The 22421-nt window shown below is 44.7% G+C and overlaps 1 protein-coding gene across 7 annotated transcripts in view; it reads right to left on the reverse strand.

The window, feature by feature from the left end:
- Positions 1–922: 922 nt before the first annotated feature.
- Positions 923–22421, reverse strand: part of nsd3 (nuclear receptor binding SET domain protein 3) — an 84548-nt gene continuing 63049 nt past the window's right edge. For 5 of the 7 annotated variants that reach the window (XM_085971142.1, XM_085971144.1, XM_085971137.1 and 2 more), the window contains 9 exons: positions 18698–18906; positions 16246–16358; positions 14847–15116; positions 14497–14613; positions 12758–12899; positions 11927–12033; positions 11196–11400; positions 9012–9239; positions 923–5744 (listed from right to left, as the gene is read on the reverse strand). In XM_085971142.1, coding sequence (XP_085827268.1) covers positions 5599–5744; positions 9012–9239; positions 11196–11400; positions 11927–12033; positions 12758–12899; positions 14497–14613; positions 14847–15116; positions 16246–16358; positions 18698–18906 — 1537 coding nt within the window. In that variant the 3' untranslated portion in view covers positions 923–5598. Of the gene's footprint in view, positions 5745–7401; positions 9240–11195; positions 11401–11926; positions 12034–12757; positions 12900–14496; positions 14614–14846; positions 15117–16245; positions 16359–18697; positions 18907–22421 lie in introns of those variants that run through there. The other 2 variants (XM_085971141.1, XM_085971143.1) reach the window with 2 other exon arrangements.

Below are 22421 nucleotides of genomic sequence, written 5' to 3' on the forward strand. Positions count from 1 at the left end.
AAGTTCCGCATACTGGGTGCTTGGAACAGAAGCTCTTGATAAAGCTTCTAGTATCGAGCGGTGAAAAGCTTTCCCTGTGTTCAGTTTCAGACGGTAAGGCCTGTCACTGCTCACTCCATCCACGAGAATGGTGCCACTTCACCAACTTCTGGAAAAAGCCAATCCCTTGGGGGGGGGGGGGGGGGGGGGGGAGGTAAATCAACCCAGCAAAAAACCTATGCCAATTTTGCCCGTCGCTCATCAGCTAAAACGCGGAGAACCCCTGATTTTCCTCCCTCAAGAACTTGTCAAAGAACCGTAGGGAACTCTTACTTACCAAAGTCACCCATCCCAGAGGGGAACAGCCATCTGGCAGAAGGAATACTTTAACCTGTATATGTGTATTTTTATCAGCAAATGCTCCAAACAATCAATAACCATTTCAAATTACAGATATAGCAAAAGCCTCAGTCGGAGCCTCAAACTTAGCTTTCTTGGTTATGAGGTTGAGGGAGATAGAGGTGTGTGGGTTTGATCATTTTGCCTCAGGATGTGGCAGGGATTATTATGGTTTCCTCGAGTTTGCTGCATTGTCTTTGGAATGGAGGGGGGGGGGGGGGGGAAGGGTACCTCCGTCCAACCAATTTACTCGGCGAACATGAAATGGTTCTGCAAGGTTTTCTTCCATCAGCCTCCTCCGTCCTACATTTTGGAGCTCGCTTCTGAACCTCTGCACTTAAAAGCAACCTCAAAATCTGTGGTTTTTCTCTAGCTTTCAGTCACCCCCACCTACTCTCCCTAGCTCCGCCTCAATCCCTATTTGTAAAGCATGTAGTTAATATATATATTTTTTAAAACATTAAAAGCGCTAAATAAATCCAAGTCATTCTGGTCGCCTGCAAATGGTGCCTCTGTTAAACAAGCATAGAAAGCAGACCCTCCATTTGAACACTGAGAACTGTTTATTGAAATCAATATCAAGCAAGTCTGTAATTTGTTTCCCTTCAGATCAATGGAATGTCATTACAAATCTTCGGAATGAACCTTTTATGGAATCAAACCATGGCAAAATTCCAATTGTAATCTGAAATAAAATTTTCTTTTATAAAAAAAAAAGCCATCTCAGTGACGAATAATATACAAAAGAATTTAAACAATCCTACATTCAAACACATAGAATACAGTCACGGGCGAGATTATTACAAACAGCCCAATTAGCGAGGAGAGGGGGGCGATGTCTCTACATTCATTACAGCTGCAAGGAGAGGGGGGCGATGTCTCTACATTCATTACAGCTGCAAGTTTTCACACTCTGTGCAATTACATGTGGAAACGACAAGGTTTAAGAGCTGCACGTCAACAAACTCTGAACACCACTAGATTGTCTTTACAATAATACCCCACCCCGAGTGGTTCGATAAGAGAAGTCGGTGTGTTCTGCCAGCCTTCTGAATCCCCAAATCCTGTCTTTGTTTTCCAAGCAGTTAGTTATTCTCCTAAAGAAAGCCTGCCCAGTTAGAACAAGCTGTACAAACTTCATATTTTAAATAAATGGGAAATACAAGAGAAAAAATCTGCTTTCGTCGATTGCTGTGCAACTTCATCCTGTTGTACACAGTAGTTTCAAGACACGCTTCACTACTCGATAATGAGCCGTCTTGACTTCCAATTAGTCAACCTTTCATGGCAATACAAAAATATACTGCAGCACTGTCTACCTATAAATAAAATTACAAAAACAAATAGAACTATGAAACAATACAGAACTTTCAAGTAATAAAAAATCTTAGACACTTCGTGTGAAGTCAAGCAAAAGGATAGCGACTCTTTAGTACCGGTGATAATTCTTGCCAATCAACACCCTTAGAGCTGGATTTTAATGCGTTTTATCTCGCAAATACAGCTTTACGGCATCCAAAAGAAGGAAGCTTTAAGTGCAATGTGTTTTCTGCACTTTTTGCAAGTGTTACTGATGCCCTTGCGATGTTGGGCACGAATCCAGATGTATAAAACTGAAGGCCTATTTATACCACAACGCCAGCATCACGGAGTAGCCACATAGGAGCTGCTACCTGATTGCGGAGTTGGGCCGTGACGCTGGAGGGCAGCAGTGTGCGGGGGGGTCCCTGCAAGTGGGACTCTGGCAGCACTTGGGTCAGACCTCTCCTCCCATGAGGAATTCCCTCAGACACTTCTCTGAACTTGCCCCGAGCCGACTGAAGTTGGGCCTCTCTCTCTAGACATTTAAAAGCTAAACAGTCGGGAAAGGGCCCTCACAGATTGGTAGCGTAACCAGGGTACGACTGTCTGGGATTGGACACTGGAGCTGGCGATCTCAAGTCCCAAGCGACCCTACAACTCGAGCCTGGGGAGGTTTCTGCCCGAGGCCTCTATTGCTACAGAATGTCCAGCCTGACTAACCAGAGAAACATCCTATTAACATAACTTCACACTCTTACAAAACCAAACCGTGCAATCCTAAGTGTGAATTGAAATTCAAAACGAGTCAATATACTTATCACAAAGTGCTTCATTTTATGAGGTTCTGTCTATTTCCCCCCCCCACAGTTCCAAATCGAGTTCTGAAAGCTGTCAGATGAGGCTCACGTTCCCCCACAAACAACACTCACCTGTACTTTCCTGGTGACTCTCAATGATCAGATCATGATTTGAAAATGGAAGAATTGATGCAGCATCATCGTCCTACAGGATCGGTGCAGAAGACTGTACAAAGTCATCGTTTTCACTGCCTCCACCAATAAAACCCAAATCAGACAGCCATCCACTGCAAAGCCTGCACTCTTGCACCGACTTCCAATCCGAGTGACAGACCAGGCCTGGTTTCTGAGACTGTTGCTGTGCTAACACCCCTTACACCCAATATCAACCTGCCCCTTTCGCCAATGCCATAACCCTTGTAAACACACGATAAATGCCATTTTTTTTCCAGAACTGTACCCAGCCAAGAGCAAGACAAGACAGGACAACCACTTCCATAACTGTACCACTCTTGCTCAGTCAACCTCTAAACAACCCAGTGGACCAGCCCAATCTCTCAGTACCTCATGCAAGTGTCCAATCCCTTGCAGAATCAGACCAGATGTGAGAGTTCACCGTTTTGTTTTCCTCAATCCCCTCGCCTCCACCCCAATCTGATCAGAACCAATGTCCTTTCATGCAATGTCACGCAGCCTCATGGTTTAACGAGAATCACTAACATTGTGCTTGAAGCAAACGCCAAATAATGCAATAAATTAAGGCAATGCTGTATATGTACAAGTGCTCCCGTTTCTAACAAGGACTGGATTGCTAAACCGGCCCCAGTTTCCCCCTTTGCGTCGCGGTTTTCATGATAAATGGTTGTAACCTGAATTCTGGGCTTTCAAAAGTTTGTACATCAAACGATTCAGTTAGTGTTCAAAATCTGCTGATGGCTGAGAGGGGTCATTAGTTCTAACTATATATAAAAATCTCATGGCCAATCTCACATTCTTAATTCGAGCAAATCTGCCTCACCAATAAGTGTTGTGGGACAAGTGGAAATGGGCCAGGGTACAGACGCAATAAATGGAAAATATCCCAGTCTCTGTGTAGAAGGGAACACTTTATAGGTTAAAACCCTGTTCATATGTTTCAGTTATTTACACGAGTATTATTATACAGTAAAAGAGCATCTTTTATCTCTTCCCAACAACAAACTCATATCCAGCATTATAATCTAGTAGAATCGCCAGACAGCCCTTTCCATCAGGTATTGCAACTAAAGCAAAACTAGCAGGTTGGAGGGGGATACAGGTAAAACTCAAATAATAAACCATGCTGACCAACAAAGCACGGCTTAGAATACCCTTCGAGGGTGCAATTAAGGTCGAGTTTTCCTACTTGAGGTTGTCCAGTCCCTTGCACTGGCTCCACAACCACCCATTAATATTTTTATAATGTTCAGTGAGCGACAAACATTCAACAATGGTGTTCAGAGCACAGCACTCGTGCCTTGCAACCGGAGGAATTTTTTTTCCTATGCCAGCATGAAGTGCTGAAAGCGCATGAGGTGTAGTCACATTTTCTGGCCATTTACAGGCTGCTTTTTGGGCCTCCGGTTATCGAAACCTATCTGGTTCGTCAGAAAATATTCAGCAGCGAGATAAGTGCATGTGGATTTAAAAATCAACGCGGGCGATCGCTCAGAAACGAGGGAAGAGTTGGAAAGTTCAAGAACTCGCCTGTCCAGAGAACAATTAGCCTGCACGCTTTGCTTTATCCTATCACCTGATCTGGAGGAAAATGACGGGATTACACGTAGCACCCCTGATTCAGGTTTGGGAAAAGAGGCAGTGCGATTTCCTAGCTATTCAAAAAGAGCGCATTCTGCAAAAATATTTTATTTTTTAAAACAATCATAAACTTCCTATCTGGCTTCCTCCCGGACTTAACACCGCGTTAATACTGAATGCTCAACGTGTCCTCATCCTTCCACTGTAAATGCATTCCACAAGCCATTTGTAATCTTTTGCAAGATTTTTTTCAATATATTTTAATTTATTAAGGACAACACATGTTATAAAACATCTCTCTGATTTTGCCAACACATCTGATGATGATGCTCGCCATTCACAATTAAAAGAGTAAACTTCAACATTCTTGGAAATACCCCTCCCCTCCCCTGTGCTGGGTTACAAGTTGGGAGTCTTCAAACTAGGACACGATGGGAGACAGTAAGTAGCATCCGAGTTTTTGCATGGAAATTTTTTTACATCCTATCGACAGATAAAACCAGACCAGTCAACAACAGTCAAAAAATACCAAAGAGAAAAAGAAAGTTAGTGTCACATGACATACAATCCAACCATTTAGTCACATATGGCATTGGCAGCACACTTTCAAGTTAATGCACTGGCGTTTTAAGAAAAGGGCGAGGGGTGGGGAGGGGAAAGGGAGCAACTTAACCGATCTACCACTGGCTCATTTACCCGCGCCAAAGTTCAGGTTTCAAATGATTCTTCGTGGAAATCAAGTTCAGTTAGGAACCTTTAGCGCATCCTTCTCTACCTATAAAATATACTTCATCTAACATTTCTTGTTCAACAGATTGCCAAGCAGAGCAGGCAGGGGTGGGGTTGGCGTGGAGACCGTGTTTTTCCCACCCTCGGTTTTGAGGCTTATTTCTGGTCAGCAGCCAAGCTGCAATTCGTTGAACCCGCCCCCCTGCCCCCACCCAACCCAACCCCATCTACGCGCACCGCTCATGAAAGCTTGCCTGACACAAGAGACTGTACACCGTGCCGCTTTAAAAGTGCTGCTTAGGCGGCCACGCACAACTGTTGCAAGGCCCCTTTTGTTAAAATGGGTGTGCGCAGATGGGTTTTAAACAATTTATAAAACTATTTTAAAAAACGCTAGCTCTAACTTGGGGGGGGGGGGAATCACCTTCCAGGCAGACAAAACGGAGTTCCCTCGCTGGATTGGTGGCACACTGCATGTCCACATCGTAGTGTATTCAACGTTACAATTGCACGACAAAATGAGAAGTCTAAACAGAGGTACACACAAGACATTATAAGCTCCTAGTTCAGTGCTCCGAGCCAGTTGCTAGTGGGAGAGATGGGTCAGGTTGTCCGATTATGAAACAAAACTGCTATGTGGTGGAAACAAAAACTTAAGAAGCTGGAAATGCTCAGCAGTCCTGCCAGCATCTGCGGAAAAAGTCAGACGACCTTTCAGGCCTTGAGCCGTTCCTCGGGACTGCGGTGTAGTGGTCACTGGGGCTATGGGAACACAAAGGTCAATTTTTACACGTCTGAAGGCATCCATCCAGGTTTACCTGTGGTCTGCCTATCTATCAGGCCACCCTAGACTACGGCCATATGCAGCTGTTTCTCCTTGGGGTCAATCTGCCCATACTGAGTGATACTCTCACCCGCTGGCCTCCCAATAACACCAAATCCACCACGTGCCACGTTCCTTACAGTTATCCAGTTCTTGGCCAGCTCTACTTCCACTGATTGGCAGGAGAACGGGGCAGGGAGGACATATGTACTGCAGGATTTGTGGATGTGGCTGGGTGATGGATCATTTGGGCTCGTAACTAGAATTGCCAAGAGGTCTGGGGCATGGGTGATTTATCAAACATGGCAAAGTGGGAGCAGGGGGAGGGCATGGTACCCATCTCTACCCATAGAAACTTAGTGCAACAACCCAGTGAGGACAAGTAGACATTTTCACACCTTCCATACATGGGCTCTATTTAAAAAGAAACCTCTGAGGCTTTCAGCTGTTCTTCCACAGGGAGCTGCGACAGACTCAGTGGAAGCGAGAGAGAGCCCACACAAGACTACATTAAAAAAAGGTCATTCAAAATGAAGGTAGTTTCACATGAAAATCTTTGCTGAAAAGCAAAGATGGTGGAAGATGAAACGCAGAATTTATAAATCTGGGAGGACTCTAAAGTAGCCCGACAGACAGAATGCAGCACAAGAGGCAAAACTGGTTCAGCAGGGGAGGGGGGAAAGCAGTGGGGTGGGGGAAGGAGAGAAAACTATTTCAATGACCAGCTACTGACATTTCCTTCCAGCAAGTGTGCACTGAATCGGTAGAATGGAAATCTCCCACTGTTGGTAATTGAAAACCCTACCGAGACCGAGAGACACCACCACCAATGCAAAATCTCAACAGGGTGAAATTGGCCATCTATCGGACTAGACTGGATGCATATTGTGCGTGGTTGGTAGGTCCCACCGCATCTTGGAATTGGAGACAGCGCCGTACATAAATTGGAGGCCGACTGGGAATGGATGCAAGAGACAGACGCGGTTTTGGGAAGGGGGAAGACCCACAAGTGCAGACCCATTTGGAATCAGAAAAAGACGCCCCACCCCCCTTCCTCATCAATCTTGAGTCAGCTGCCATTTTATCTAATGTCTACACAGGTGTCTTACTGCCCCGAGCCCTCAGTGTGGGCATTATGCAGACGCAAACAAAGAAGAGCCAGGAGGTGGAAATCAAACGTTCTTGGACCGAGACATGCGTAGGTAAAATATTGTCCAAACTGGCCCGTAGGTTCGCTATCCTGTACGCATCTCTGGCAATAAGCAGTTACTCCATAGGAGTTGCTCTGTCTGCCTTTTTGATGTTGCTGGTTTTAGAAGGGGATGGCACAGCTAGGGGTCAGGGCAGGGAGTCACCCAAGGTAGGCAGTACCCAATAGTCACAGCTCAGCAATGAGTCATAAGCCAGCGGAAGAAAGGGGGGAAAAGCAAAGGGGGGGAAATAAACACAAGATGAAATCCAGTCGAAGCAACTGAGGAAACTTGGCAGTTTTACCAAGAGACATATTTTTGAACAGATACCCTGAATTTGCAACACGTAGACCTGTGATGGATGAGGAGGTTTTTTTTGCCATTAAATACAATGTGTGAATAATGCTGAAAAACAAAGATCACAAGTTTATTCTACCGCAGTTCTAGTATCAGAACGTGAAAGGTATAAGGTTATTTTAAATATACAGACATATTTAAATGTTTATTATATACAGGAGTACTTTATCGTAGAATCATAGATTCATAGAGAAGGTTAAAGGGGAGATTTAATAGAGGTGTTCAAAATTATGAGGGGTTTCAAGAGAGAAACGGTTTCCACTGGCAGGTGGGTCGGTAACCAGAGGACACAGATTTAAAATAATTGGCCAAAGAACCAGCGGGGAGAGGAGGAGATTTATTTTTTTTTACACCGTGAGTTATGATGATCTGGAATGCACTGCCTGAAAGGGCAGTAGAAGCAGATTCAATAGCAACGAAGGAGGAAAAAACTGGAGAGCTCTTTCAGAGCCAGCACAGGCATGATGGGCCGAACGGCCTCCCTCTGCGCTGTATGATTCTATGATTCTAGGAATACTTGCACTCAGTAAGAGCATTTTATTTGTCCACAAAACACTCTGTTAAGAGCAAAGATGACACTTTAAGTTTCAGTTTTTAAAAAAAACATGATTTTTTTCTATCATAATTTTGCTTTTTACATACAAATGTATAAAAATAATAAAATCACGTTGTCAAACTGTAGCCATAATGGTAGTGCTGATAACAGAAAATATGAACTCCAAAAGGCAAAACTCGAATTAGAATGCTCACGTATACGTGCGGAGAAAATACGACTGTAAATATTACTAATAATTAGAAGTAAAATCTGGAGGTGTGTTCCACCCTCGGAGCTCGGGTGACATCCGAAGCCACAAGAGGACAAAGCTGGGGCTGTTTGCATTATCCGAACCTCAAATAAAACACTACACTACCAGCTACTGTTAGACTTCATACCTGCATACCGTTGTGGGATTTAAACCCCTTCATATTCTCTTCTTTGCCTTGTCAAATGTTAGGAGGCTCATGATCTGTTCATCTGGCAGTTTATGATCGCTTCTAACATAGGTTTTTAATTTCCCGATCCTGGTCCACTGCAAGATGCTTCCCGATTAACAAAGTGCTGTACACAATCCACTTTCCATCTTAGACTTGGGGGGGGGGGGGGGGGGGAGGGAGTGGGTGTCACATTTCCCAACTTGACCACCCAGTGAACCCACGTGGAATTCCCACATTGTCTTCTTCCCTCCGCACCCCCCACACCCCCCAACCATGATTAGTCTTAATTTAAACATTATTGAAACAAGGTACATAGCATTATCCTTAGATTTTGGTTTCAGTGGACACGGGCAGTTTCCCTTCCGACATCAATAGTCGGACACAAATACCACAATACACCTAACAATTTAGAAAAAGACAAAAATGAGCACTATTTCCTGTTGTGACAATAACTCTTACAGGGCATTTACTGGGTTTGTCACTTTAAGGTGTCCAAATAAAAAAAAAAAATCAAAACAATCTTTTGGTCATCTTTACTTACTCCCCTCGAAATCTCCATGTTTTCCACTCTGCATGATTTACAATCCCCAGAGCCCTTTCTAGCAGAACACTAAAGGTCGCCCCGATAAGTATTGCAGTCCATGACAACCCCGTTTGGAAGCATTCACTCGTTGGTTTCCTCACCGGTGTCCTCGGCCGCCGAGTTGTTCTGGAGACTGACGGAGGAGGAGTCGTCGAATTCCGCCGGGCAGTTCGGGTCGTGCTCGGAGCAGCAGAGGCGGCCGTCCAGTGCTGAAGCGGTCAGTGCGCCCTTCTGGTGCTCCTTGCAGTAGGAGTTCGGGCAGAAGTCGCAGAAGGAGGTGGAGGCTTTGCCACATTCGTCGCAGTGGTGCCAAGGGCATTCCCATTTCCCTGTGGATCGAAGGGAAAATACAGGCGGGGGGTGGGAGGGAATGAAAAGAAACAAAATCACTTATTTAAATAAAATTCATTGCCCCAGTTCCCCACCTTATTAGCCCACTAAATACTTCCAACAAATGGCTCATCCCAGTGATCCTCCACACAGCCATCCCAGCGATCCCCCACACATGCTCCAGAGAACAGCTGCCATCTCAGCAGAAGCTGGCGTGGAGCACAGGCAGACTCGGGAAATGGGATGCAGTACCGTTGCCAATGATTCAGCTAGTGTGATATTTCTGTTTGAGGTAAAAAAAAACACCCAACAGTACAATTAGGGTTTTTTCTTTCCCCCCCTTCCAAAACCTGGCTCATGTGTCTGGAGAGCTGTTCAGTTCAATGCCACGTGGGGATAGTACTGGTGGTTACAGGTTTGTCACTTGTGTTGAAAGCGGAGAGAGGATTTTGAATTAAGCATTCTGGCACAACATTGAAGTGTGATATCCACCCCACCGCCCCCCCCCTACAGTGTATTAATAAGCCAAGTGAAAACGCTGGGAAGTGTAAAAGAAACGTTTAAAGGTTTGTGTGCCGTGCGTCCTCTCTTCCTAATGTTGTCACGAGCCACACAACCTCCTTCAGCCGAGATCAGCTGGCTCCAGCTGTATGTTTAGATTCACCGCTGCGTAAATTGTTTCCTCCCTCATTTAACACCCACCCCACCCGCCAACCAAAGAGACAACCTAGCTGTGTGCTTTGCTCTTTGCCGAGGCCACTCCGCTGGCCACAGGGAGGTGTATAAAGCAGTCAGTGTTGACTGCTCCTCCACTTCCCCATTGCTCTCGTCTGAGAAAGCACTTTAGTGCCACCCCCTGCCAGTTAATATTGAGAAGTCATGAGATTCAAGCAACAGCCTACAAAATCTATTCACCGGTGCCTTCATAAACCGCAGGCATCACAATAGTAACAAGCGGGTAAACAAAGACTGGGTCGTGATCAATGTTGCCTCTAATTTTTTTTGGGTGCGCGGCCTCTTTCAAATTTCCGCGCATGCACGTGCTTTTCCATTTAAAAGGCTGGTGAGCCGCCTGCGCGGGGCCTCCAGACCGCTGTGCGGCAGCACAGCTTAACGGGAACGTTGGCCGCGATAATCGTGATCAAAGTGCTTCGTTGCGATTTTCACGACCCAGCCTCTGTTCAGATTACTAATCACAGACCGGAGCGACACAAAAACCGCTGAATGTGCATTCTGTGATCGGATTTTTAGGTGGCTTTTCGGGACGCTTGGCTGGATAAATGATTCTCACTGAAGTACGAGGCTAGCAGCAATTCCATTACTGCAATAAGTAAAAATTGTAGGAAAACTATGGAAAATTTGCAGTCAGCTGCCTTTTCTTCAATCACGGAATAAATATATACGCGAACCAACGTTCCCGCGAATCTGCACGGCCGAGCAGCGGTCTGGAGGTCCCGCGCAAGCCGCTCACCGGCTTCTACGCGGAAGAAACCGCGCATGCGTGAAAATTTGAATGGGCAGCCCACCCAGTTAAAGGGACCGCGCACTTAAAAAAATAAAAAAAATTAGAGGGGACATTGATGTGAACTACAGAAGAATTAATTTACAACAGATGGCAGTGGGAACTTCCTCACACAAAGGGTGAGAAATGTCTGGAATAATCCACCAGGTGGGGTAGTTGAGCTGCAGACTTTCAGGGCATTTAAAACACAGTTGGATGTCAGGCTTGGCGAGCCAGGGCGCAACAACCACCGCAACTTGTCTTTAACTAGAGCCTTTAAAATACATAGCATTTTAACATACACTAACCCCAAAGGGGAGGATTGCAGCTAACGCTACACTGTTAAGAGTGCCTCAGAGTCATTCTAATTATTATTTGTTTTAAAACATTACAAAGGGACAAGCGCGTAGAATCTATTTCTGAGATGCATGCCGTCTATGTACTCGGTGCTTACCAAATGGTGGTTTGGTCAAGTTAAGGCATGAGAGGTGATATGCTTTGGGGCAATCCTTCTTGTCACACATCACCAGCTCGCCTCCGTCACAGCAACGGTAGCAATAGTCCTCATGCATTTTTCGGACGTCTATTTTGGCTTTACGTTTCTTCATCTTCTTCTTCGCATTTTTCGCCTTTTCTTCATTTGCTGTCGCAGCAGCAGTCTGGTAAGTGCAAGAGGCAAAAATCGGCATTTCAGTTTCATGAAAAGTCTTGCCATGCGTCACCAATTTATACAAATAATAACACGCCCGCTTTTCCACTTTCACGCCCGTCCAATGAACGCGTCGCCGTTGCTGGTTTGTCTGAACTAAACTTTTCCCCTCTCTTTCTAGCGAGGTAGGCTTGCCCTCCTCCCCAATATATCAGTTGGTCGCAGAGCTTGAACTCTGATGTTGCGGGATGGCATATTTCCTCGCTAACGATTTGCTGTGTGCAAATTGGCTGCCATGTTTACCAAGAGACAACAGGACTGCACTGGCCGTGAAGCCCTTTGGGATGTCCTCTGGATGTGATAGGAGAGTTCTTTTTTCCTCATCAGTCAGGATTGGATTTGAAAGTGTCCTGCTCAAACATACTACAATTCCCATTGTCTGCCCTTTCCTTCTCTAGCTGGTCCCAAGGCTTCGTTACTGAAATAAATCCCACATTTTACAAAGAGAAGCCTGGACCAGACCTCGTGACACTCACCTTTGGACGCACACCCAGATACCCACTGCAGTTGGGGGCTCCACACTTACACACCGTCTTTCCATTGCCCAAACAATCCAAATTATAATTGAAGGTTAGTTCAGATCCTAAAGGTAAAACAAGTGGGCATTATTTTACAAGTAGTTCTGAGGCAGCAATCCATACAGAAGCCAGACGACGTCAAACTGAAAAGCCAAGCTTGTATTGTTGAGGATATCTGAACCCGGAGCTGCAGTCATGCCCTGAAATAACTCCATCATTCTGTGTACACCGGCACAGCATAAGTATTTTGGTAACAATCAAAAGCGGAGGGGGAAAAAATAACATTCCGTGGAGTGAAAGCAGTTAGCAACCGGCTCCTGCAATTGTACCACATGACACTTCTTACAATGCCTCCGAGTTTAGTATCACAGAATGTCACAGGGGAATAACGCAGCTAGTAACTATGTAATAGCTGCCGATATTTAAGTACACAATTAAAAAAAAAAATCTACCTAACTAGAAAACCAATTGGTTAATTGAAAGGAAGCAACGTCACGGGGCACTGATACGTTGAGAAACAAATATAAACAATACTGTTCCTTTTTTTTTTGCAATAGTTATTTCTTGCGGTATAATAACGGGAGGTGAAGTGATTGATCACCTGGAATGGTATGAAATTCATGTCATTCACTCATTTTCAGACAGTTATTCAAGGTATTAAAATATGTATCCAGAATGCATGAATGGATTTCCGAATCAACTTCGAAACGAATTTCAATAATGCAAAGCAACTGCCTGTCATCCGCTTCTAATAAAGCCCCTGCACCCCCCACCCCCCTACACTCTCACCTGCTCGTACGTCACAAAGTGCAAAGAGCCCAACGCGCGTGTCACCGTTCACTGTCCATTTCTGCGTCTCACAGTTTGGATTGCAACTATGGTTCATGAAGCGGGAGTAATTGCCTTTGGGTCCAGCGTCAATGATGCGATCCTGGAAACACAAATCAACATTTTGTTTCGGCTTCGCCCTTGATTGATGAGAATCTTCCTAATTCCCCGAAGCCTTTTCTGTTTAAGGCCTACAGAAGAACCCCGCCATGGTGGAAGCACCCAGTTCACACGTGAATAATTTTTTCTAAAACTGAGTTATGTAGTGGCTAACTGACCCTGGAGGATCAGCAAGGAACTCTGAAAACAGAACGCTGGGCGTTTACAAGGGCCCTCTGAACACCAAAATGAAAATAAGGTCTTGCTGTAACTCTAGGCTGTTTTTCATTTTAGACATTGGATTCTGTGGAGTTTGTGCAAAACAGTTTTATTCAGTTCAGGGCCTTATTTTGTTTGCCAGCAAGAGCGTTAAGACAGACACCAAGGGACCAGGTGTTGTACAAAGTTGCTGTTTGATAATGCCTACAATAAATGCAATGTCTTTGCGGAAAATATTTCACGGCGATAATCAATAGCGATTGCTGTGAAATAAAGCAGTTACTACACACTGAAGTATTATCAAATGGCAGTGTCTGCTCAGGCAACAAGCTGGTCCCATTAAAAGGCAGCACACTGCATAATTACACTTCAATTCATCAGTGGACGGCCATGAGGAGCCAGCTTTACATTGATACCATTGCTTGTTACTTCTTAATAGTATCAGCTGACATCCAGACAGCTGACATTTGAACAAAGGAGCCATGAGAGAGGCGAACCACCAGAGACACTGCAACTTCATAGGGACGTAGAGGCTGAAAGACACTTTGTCCAAATTGGAGTGGAAACAGCCTCTTGGTGCTGAAGAGAAAGCAGCTTTACAGTCTCCAAGCGGTTTTTACTGTTCTGGAGTGCTTATGTCCACTCATCACTGCTTCTTATGCCAGTCATTATTAACCAGGACAGAAGGTCACCAGGTAAGTTGTACCAGGTTCTTCGCCAATACCATTCTAGCTGACTGCAAGAGAGGTGCACATTATCCAGGCGGACACTCCCAGTGCAGTACTGAGGGAGTGCTACACTGCCTGAGGTGCAGTCTTTCGGATGAGACATTAAACCAAGGCCCCGTCTGCTCTCTCAGGTGGATGTAGAAGATCCCATGGCACTATTCAAAAAAAAAGCTAGGGAATTCTATTTGGTGCCCTGGTGAATATTTATCTCTCAAACAACATCACTGAAAAACAGATCATCTGGTCATTATCACATTGCCGTTTGTGGGAGCTTGCTGTGCGCAATTTAGCTGCCGTGTTTCCTACATTGCAACAGTGACTACACTCCAAAAGTACGCAATTAGCTGTAAAGCGCTTTGGGACATCCGGAGGCCGTGAAAGGCGCTATAGAAATACAAATCTTTTCTTTCTTCTTTTGTACAACAAACTCCCTCTTCAGTCTGCACTCCTCCTGGGAAGTACCGAGTCTCCACTTGATGCCTCTCACTGATGATCCAATGGGTGACATGGGACCTCAGGAGGAGTGCAAATTGCCACCTTTATTAATGAGCCCCCAAGGGCTAACCCAAGCCTTGAATTGTGCTTTTCCAATCCAGCCTTCATTAGCACCACAAAGTAACAGCTTCCCTCAGTAGAAAGTAACCGCTGCCTTACCTTGGTTAACGTCAGCAAATAGAAATTGGTAATGTTGGTTTCGTGAGCATGTTTTATGCGGTTTCTGCATTCTTCTTCATCAATTAGCTCACCGACATACTCGGTCACGAATTGACCCTGCGTGCAAGAATGACAGATGAGTCTCTGGAGAACATGTAAAGGTGCTTTGAACAGCAGTCTCCCTCCCACCCGCACAATGCATTAAGCTTGAACGTCTGCATAAAGTTCAGCAGGTTGGACTAGAACACAAACCCGTGGATGGCGCACATTTACATAGGGCACTACATCCCTCGAATGACACAGCCACTTCCTGGCAAGACAAAAGGGAGGAAAGCGTGAAGAGAAGTCACCTTTTTGATGTCTACTTTAGTGCAGAGACCCCAGCCACGCGCTTCTGTTCTCGCAAGCTCCGTCTCGGGGTACAGTCGCTTGGTGAAGCACTGGTTCTGACAGCTTTCTCCGGCTGGACAGACGGTGGGATGGCACTCATACATCAGAATCCGGTTCAGACATTCCGAGTCCAGCCCACAAGGGCTTTCGTCAGTGGGCTTACAGTTGCACCGTGGGATTTCGGACAAGTCAGCAACGTGGATCTGTACTTTCCCAACTGGTTTGTTTGTCTGTTGTGGAAAGAAGACAAGTCAAAGTGCCGCATTTTATTTGTGCAGATGCGTCACCATTTCGCCAAGGTTGCTTCGCATCTGATCAACTTATACAAGTTTACATCTACACAACAGCCTATTTACCACGGAGAGGCACAAACTATAAAATGAGGAGTAATAGTGGAGACTTGCTCTACTCCTTCAATATGCCAATCTGAAAATGAGAAACACAAAGGAGACTGAAATGTTTTTTATTTTAATTGCCAATGTAGTCCTGAGACATGCAAATCAGGAGGTCTGTGGTTTGACTTAGCTTCCCTGGGCTAGGCTGGGAGGTAAAAAAAAAATAATTAGCCAAGGTTCCTGCTCCTGATCACTGCCGAAAGCGGAAAAGTGACTCTGTGGCAGCATCGGGACAGGTTGCAATTGTCCCATCTCCTCCCAATCAGTGCTCAGAAAGCCTGCTGGATTATAAAGACATGTCAGCAATGTTAGTGGGAAAACACCGTGCATTGGCATGACATTGCCCAGTCTGCTGTTTTAATGGCAGCATTAACCATTTAAGATCAACGGGAACGTCTCCATTAAAATAGCAGTGTGGGAATGTCAATCAAACGCTTGACGCGTTCTTCCCCCAGTATCACCAGCACTCATTTCTAGGCAACTGGCTAGGCCCGCATGTGAAGAATAGCCAATCAGGTGGAGTCCTGGGGCTGTCAGTACCCTGAGGAACTGTACCCCAAGCGAGAGCCAGCGCACCCAGGAGGGGTGAAACAAAATGGCATGCTACCGGGAGACATCAAAATGAAATGCCTATTTATTTTCAATGTGCAAATTCGGATCTTAAAATGAACTTCCCGGTCAATGGACCTTTTATTTGCAAATGCTGTCAAATCATGAGTGTCAAATGTAATTTTTTTTTAATATTAAAAGTTATGGCAAAGTGTTGGAGGCAGTTACTGTTTCATTTCGACATTCATCCGAACGGGGCTGCCCACTGGTAATTGGATACAAAAAAAAGTGAAAAATGATTAAATTTTTAAAAAGTTATTTGCGATTTAAAACAATTAGTTTCTTCAGAAAAATCGTGGAAACAATCTCAAGTGCTGTTGGGTAGTTTTACTTTTCATTGTTTGACAGGACTTACTTTGATGAATCTATAAGCTGGTGGCTTTCGCTCGTTGCGTTCATTTTCTAGTGCTTCCTTGCTCTCTTTCAGTGCTTTGAGCTCCTGGAATCGTTTAGCAGCTTCTTCCAGTGCTAGGAGTGGCAGAAAGTAACATTTTTATTTGGGACCAGTTTCCCCTCCCCTTTCTATAGATATGTGAAGAGAAATAGATTAGTGAAGTCAAGCGTAGGTTCCTTGCAGTCAGAATCAGGGGAATTTAGAATGGGGAACAAAGAAATGGCAGACCAATTAAATACATACTTTGGTTCTGTCTTCACAAAGGAGGACACAAATAACCTCCCAAAGATGTCGGGGAACATAGGGTCTAATGAGGGAGGAATTGAATGAAATCAGTATCTGTAGGGAAATTGACGGGATTGAAGGCCGATAAATCCCCAGGGCCTGATAATCTACATCCTAGGGTACTTAAGGAAGTGGCCCTAGAAATAGTAGATGCATTGCTGGTCATCTTCCAAAATTCTATAGACTCTGGAACAGTTCCCATGGATTGGAGGGTAGCTAATGTTACCCCACTATTTAAGAAGGGTGGTAGAGGGAAAACGGGGAATTATAGACCGGTAAGCCTGACATCGGTAGTGGGGAAAATGCTAGAGTCTACCATAAAATATGTAATAGCAGCGCACTTGGAAAACAGTGACAGGATCGGACAAAGTCAACATGGATTTACAAAAGGTAAATCATGTTTGATTAATCTACTGGAATTTTTTGAGGATGTAACTGGTAGAATAGATAAAGGAGAACCAGTGGATGTGGTGTATTTGGACTTTCAGAAGGCTTTTGATAAGGTCCTGCATAAGAGATTAGCATGTAAAGTTAAAGCACATGGGATTGGGGGTAAGGTACTGTCTTGGATAGAGAACTGGTTGGCAGACAGGAAGCAAAGAGTTGGAATAAACGGGTCTTTTTCCAAGTGGCAGACAGTGACTAGTGGGGCACCGCAGGGATCGGTGCTAGGACCCCAGCTATTCACAATATATATTAATGATCTAGACGAGGGAACTAGATGCAATATCTCCAAGTTTGCAGACGACACAAAGCTGGGTGGGCGTGTGTGCTGTGAGGAGGATGCAGCGAAACTCCAGTACGATTTGGACAGGTTGGGTGATTGGGCAGATGCATGGCAAATGCAGTATAATGTGGATAAATGCGAGGTTATCCACTTTGGTGGCAAAAACAGGAAGACAGATTATTATCTGAACAGCAATAGATTGGGAAAAGGGGAAGTGCAACGAGACCTGGGTGTCCTTGTGCACCAGTCGCTGAAGGTAAGCATGCAGGTGCAGCAGGCGGTTAAGAAGGCAAATGGTATGTTGGCCTTCATAGCGAGAGGATGAGAGTACAGGAGCAAGGAAGTCTTGCTGCAGTTGTACAGGGCCTTGGTGAGACCACACCTTGAGTATTGTGTGCAGTTTTGGTCACCTTATCTGAGGAAGGATGTTCTTGCCATGGAGAGAGTGCAGCAAAGATTCACTAGACTGATACCTGGGATGGCAGGAATGACGTTATGAGGAGCGATTGGGTCGATTAGGCTTATATTCGCTGGAGTTTAGAAGAATGAGAGGGGATCTCATTGAAACTTATAAAATTCTAACAGGACTAGACAGACTAGATGCAGGAAGGATGTTCCTGATGGCGGGAGAGTCCAGAACCAGGGGTCACAGTCTAAGGATAAGGGAAAGCCATTTAGGACTGAGATGTGGAGGAATTTCTTCACCCAGAGAGTGGTGAACCTGTGGAATTCTCTGCCACACAGGGCAATTGAGGCCAATTCATTAAATATATTCAAGAAGGAGTTGGATATATTTCTTGAGGCTAAAGGAATCAAGGGATATGGGGAGAAAGCAGGGACAGGGTACTGAATTTGGATGATCAGCCATGATCTCATTAAATAGCGGAGCAGGCTCGAAGGACTGAATGGCCTACTCCTGCTCCTATCTTCTATGTTTCTATACAATAGCCACCATAGAACTTAAGGGATTACTGCTATGGGAGCTACTGGCTAATAGTCTACTGTTCCTACTGACACAGAGCTAGCCAACTCCAGTAATGATTCAATTCCCAGGAATTCAATAACGAGGAAACCCAAATAAGATTCAAAATATTGAACGATCATTCACTTCAGCATCTCCTCCTCAACCCAAACAGATTTCAACAGCACTCTTTAGGCAAAGAGGTGAAAAACATTCTAGAGAGGGAGCCCCTTCCCACACCAGAATTGAAGGTTGACTACAGACAGGTTCCAATAGTTGTGGAGTACTCCATCACCTTACAGCAAGAGCTTGGATCGAGGAAGCAATACAAAGCAGGTAATAAATAAGTGACAAATGTACAATAATCGTCTTTTAAGACCGCGGGCTGTTCATTTAGCATTAGGGGAAAGACATCTCTGCTTGTATTCTGAAGATTTTACCTTTTTTAAAAATCTCGTTAATACCACCAGCTCGTCCATCGGAGACATTGCCCTTGTCTCCTTCTAAGTAAGGGAAGACTCTGCCTTGATGCACCCAATAGTAATCATTTGATCCGAAGAAACGCACAGGGAATTCTCCGACATGGTGCTTCATTGCTTGAATGTTAAGTGGCACGGATTTGGGGTTACAAATCTCTGCTGGCCACCACCTGAAAAAAACCAGCAGGGTAAGAAGCACGAGTCATCACCACGTCACACATGGCCAACACTGACTTATCAACAATCTCATGAACAAATGCATTTACAAACAGGAGCGATTTCAGAAATATGCAGTCTTTCTATAGCTCATTGTCTGTCACTGACCCAAAACAGCAGAAAGGAAGCATCCGGTGTATAAAAATCTTGGGAAAAGTGGGCAGCATGCTTTGACTGTGCCCATCACAAGAGGTCGGTTGCACTGTTCTGATTGGTTGAATCTTCACAAGCAAAAGTACTTCACCACGATCCACTTATCTTGACCTTGCTATCTCCCGTGCCCTCTCTACTCCCATGGTCTCCATCATTGCCAAGGCTATCTCCGACCACTTCCATGTGTCCCTCAGCGCCCACATATACTTCCAATCCCACTTCCTTCTGCTTCTGTCCCTAGATAAAACTCTAATCCAAGTCACTTACAGCTGTACATTCAAACTCCCAATTGCCTAGCCTTTGGCCCTGCATTGGCCACATCTTTTGCTGCTTTGATTTGCTCAACCATTACCTCACCTCCATCTTTGCTACCCTTCTCCTGAGCAAAACCGTTACGGTCTCTCATCTTGGGAACTCCACCTGGTATGGCCCCCATATTCACTCTCTCAAGTCTAAGGGACGCAGACTTGAGTGTGTCTGGTACACAACCAGATCTGCCTTGAACACACCAAGTCTCAGGCCTCACTCCCCTCTGCCAAAACCAAGCACTACTCCAGGACTGGATGGGCATGGATTGAAGAGGCATTCAAGAACTTTGGAAAGGTAAAGGAGATTGGATTAGCGTGGTAGTTAGCAAGGACAGGAAGTTTGAAGGTGGGTTTTTCAAGAGTGGAAAGAGAGGAGAACAGTCGGAGAAGAAACAACCATTTACTCAGTCAGCTAGCGGGGTGGGGGGAGGAAGGGAAATGGGTCAAGGGAGCAGGAGATAAAACTATCCCCTGAACTATCCGTTCCTCTGACTCTAGCCTCTTCACCCCAACATTGGTCACCATTCTTTCAGGTGCCTCGGCCCTGCCCTCTGGAATTCCCTTGCTTAACCATTCTGCTTCTCCACCTCCCTCTCTTCTTTCATGACCTTCTTTAATACCCAACTCCTTGCCCGAGCTTTTGGCCACCCGCCTAATATCACCTTCTTTGGCTCGGCATCTCTGACACACGTTGGGACATATTTCTATGTTAAAGGCGCTATCTGAATGCAAGTTATTGTTGTTGATGATTGGTTCTTAGGAAATTTGAACCACACTGACAAAAATGTTCAGTTCATCGTAGAACCACACAAGTTTACAGCACAGGAGGTGGCCATTTGGGGCATCGTATCTGTGACAGCTCTTTGTGAGAACAAACAGAAACTAATCCCACTGCCCCCTTTCTCTCCCCATAGACTTGTATGCTTAAAATAACTGTCCCAATTTTCCTTAAAATGGTGCAATGGTTTTTGCTGTGGACAGAAATGTTGCCATGACTACCCACTTAGTTCATTCTCAAAAGCTCCTACCATATTCTCCGACACACATTGTGCAACGGAACAGGAGATCCACTGTAGTTGCATTTAAACCAGACTTTCCTGTAGAGATTTTTTCCCCCCATGTTAATTAGCAAATTTCATCAACTTTTAATAACTAGAAAAATTTCAAATGCCAAATTTTATACAAAAGCAGTTTGGTACGAAGTAAACATGTATTGGAATTGTTGCTACCTGAACTAAACATATTAAAAGGATTTTTTTTTGAGAACTGTATTCGCAATCAAAGGTTTCTGTCAAGCTAGTGTAATTGATATAAAATCAGAGGAGTTTTTACAAATCAATTTTATGGGCTGTTCGCACTGTTCGTCAAGTTTAGGGGTGTTGCAACATGCATTTTATTGACGAAAGGTCATCAACCTGAAACGTTAACTCGGTTTCTCTACAGATGCTGCCTGACCTGCTGACTTTTTCCAGCACTTTCTGTATTTATTTGCATTTTATTTACACTGCAAGTACTGGTTTGACACCGATACCTCCTCTGAAATGGTCGGAGCCAGCAGCACGGAGTTATACTACCAATACTACTAGCTCTACAGCATTCTCTGGTCTGGCAAAGCAGAGGACTGTGCAGAGTTCTGCTCTGCAGCATCCACACCCCAAATTATCAAGTTAGCAAAAAGAGTCTACCACACCCATTGCCAGTGGTGAAGAGTTTTTTTTAAATAGCTCGCTTTGCACCAGTTGCAGTAGTGCTGCAGCTGATGTGAGGCGCACAAGGTGCGAGGTTGTCTCTTTGAAGTGGTCTCTCATTGCTTGCTGATATCCAGTGTACTGTCAGGTCAGCTACATCCCTCTTGAATTGCACTGCAGTTTAAGTCAACGGAGCAAGGAAATGATTTAATTAATAAAAGGTGTTGCAGAAGAAGTGGGCCATTAAATCGTCCTGGTTATATCAGATCAGCTAGATTTGGTATATTTGCAGGTCAACCACATCAGATCGACACTGATCTGCAGAGCAAGCGCCCTCTGAATGCACCACGAATTTGGTCAGCAGACAGAGGCACAAATTTAAAGAAACAGTTCTCAATTTATCAGGATGGCACTCAGATGAGGGGACAGTCACCTTCAGTGCCATCCCAGCAATTGCATTCTCAACGATCTCACGGGTAAGGGAAACAGTCACAGCACAATTCAGCTCCATGTTAAGAAAGGTAGCACCTACTACATCTTGGGACTGGATCTGGGGACATTTGCAAAACTTGCCGTTGGAATTGTTTAAGCAACGTTCATGACAGCAGCATTCATTTTAGAATTTATTCCGTTGAGCAAACCAAATTGATCAAATTACTTCAGCCTTGTGATGTAAACAAACGTGAAGTGGACAAAAGGTGCTTCAGTGAACTGTACCCAAACTCGTCATAATTGGTGTCAGTTATTGTTTTACACTATTTATGACTGCAATCTTTAAAGGGGCTCAGAGCTGTTAGAATCATGGACTTTAATCATTTTCTTCAACTCTACATAAACTCTTCAGACTCTTCTTATATACCCAGTGAGAGGGAATACATCTGGTTCAGTTCCTCTCATCTACAATTCGAAGATACTACCTTAATGCACACGAATAAAAAGACACATGAATTGGAAATAAACTAAAAAGACACATGAATTGGAAATAAACTAAAATGGCATTTTCTTCTATGTAATTTGATATGTTGCTGTTTGTTGCTTCTTCAACCTCAATCATGAACCCTGAAAGGAACTGTAACTTTTTTTTTATATTCATGCATGGGATGTGGGTGTCGCTGGCAAGGCCAGCATTTATTGCCCATCCCTAATTGCCCTCGAGAAGGTGGTGGTGAGCCGCCTTCTTGACCCGCTGCAGTCCGTGTGGTGAAGGTGCTCCCACAGTGCTGTTAGGGAGGAAATTCCAGGATTTTGACTGGACAATGGGCAGGAACTACTTGAACAAAAGTCACTTTCTCCTCTTCCTTCCCTTTTGATTTCAGTCCG

This window comes from Somniosus microcephalus, chromosome 30 (genome assembly GCF_052327205.1).
Source record: "Somniosus microcephalus isolate GS21.2 chromosome 30, FLI_Smic_1.0, whole genome shotgun sequence".
Lineage (NCBI taxonomy): Eukaryota > Metazoa > Chordata > Chondrichthyes > Squaliformes > Somniosidae > Somniosus > Somniosus microcephalus.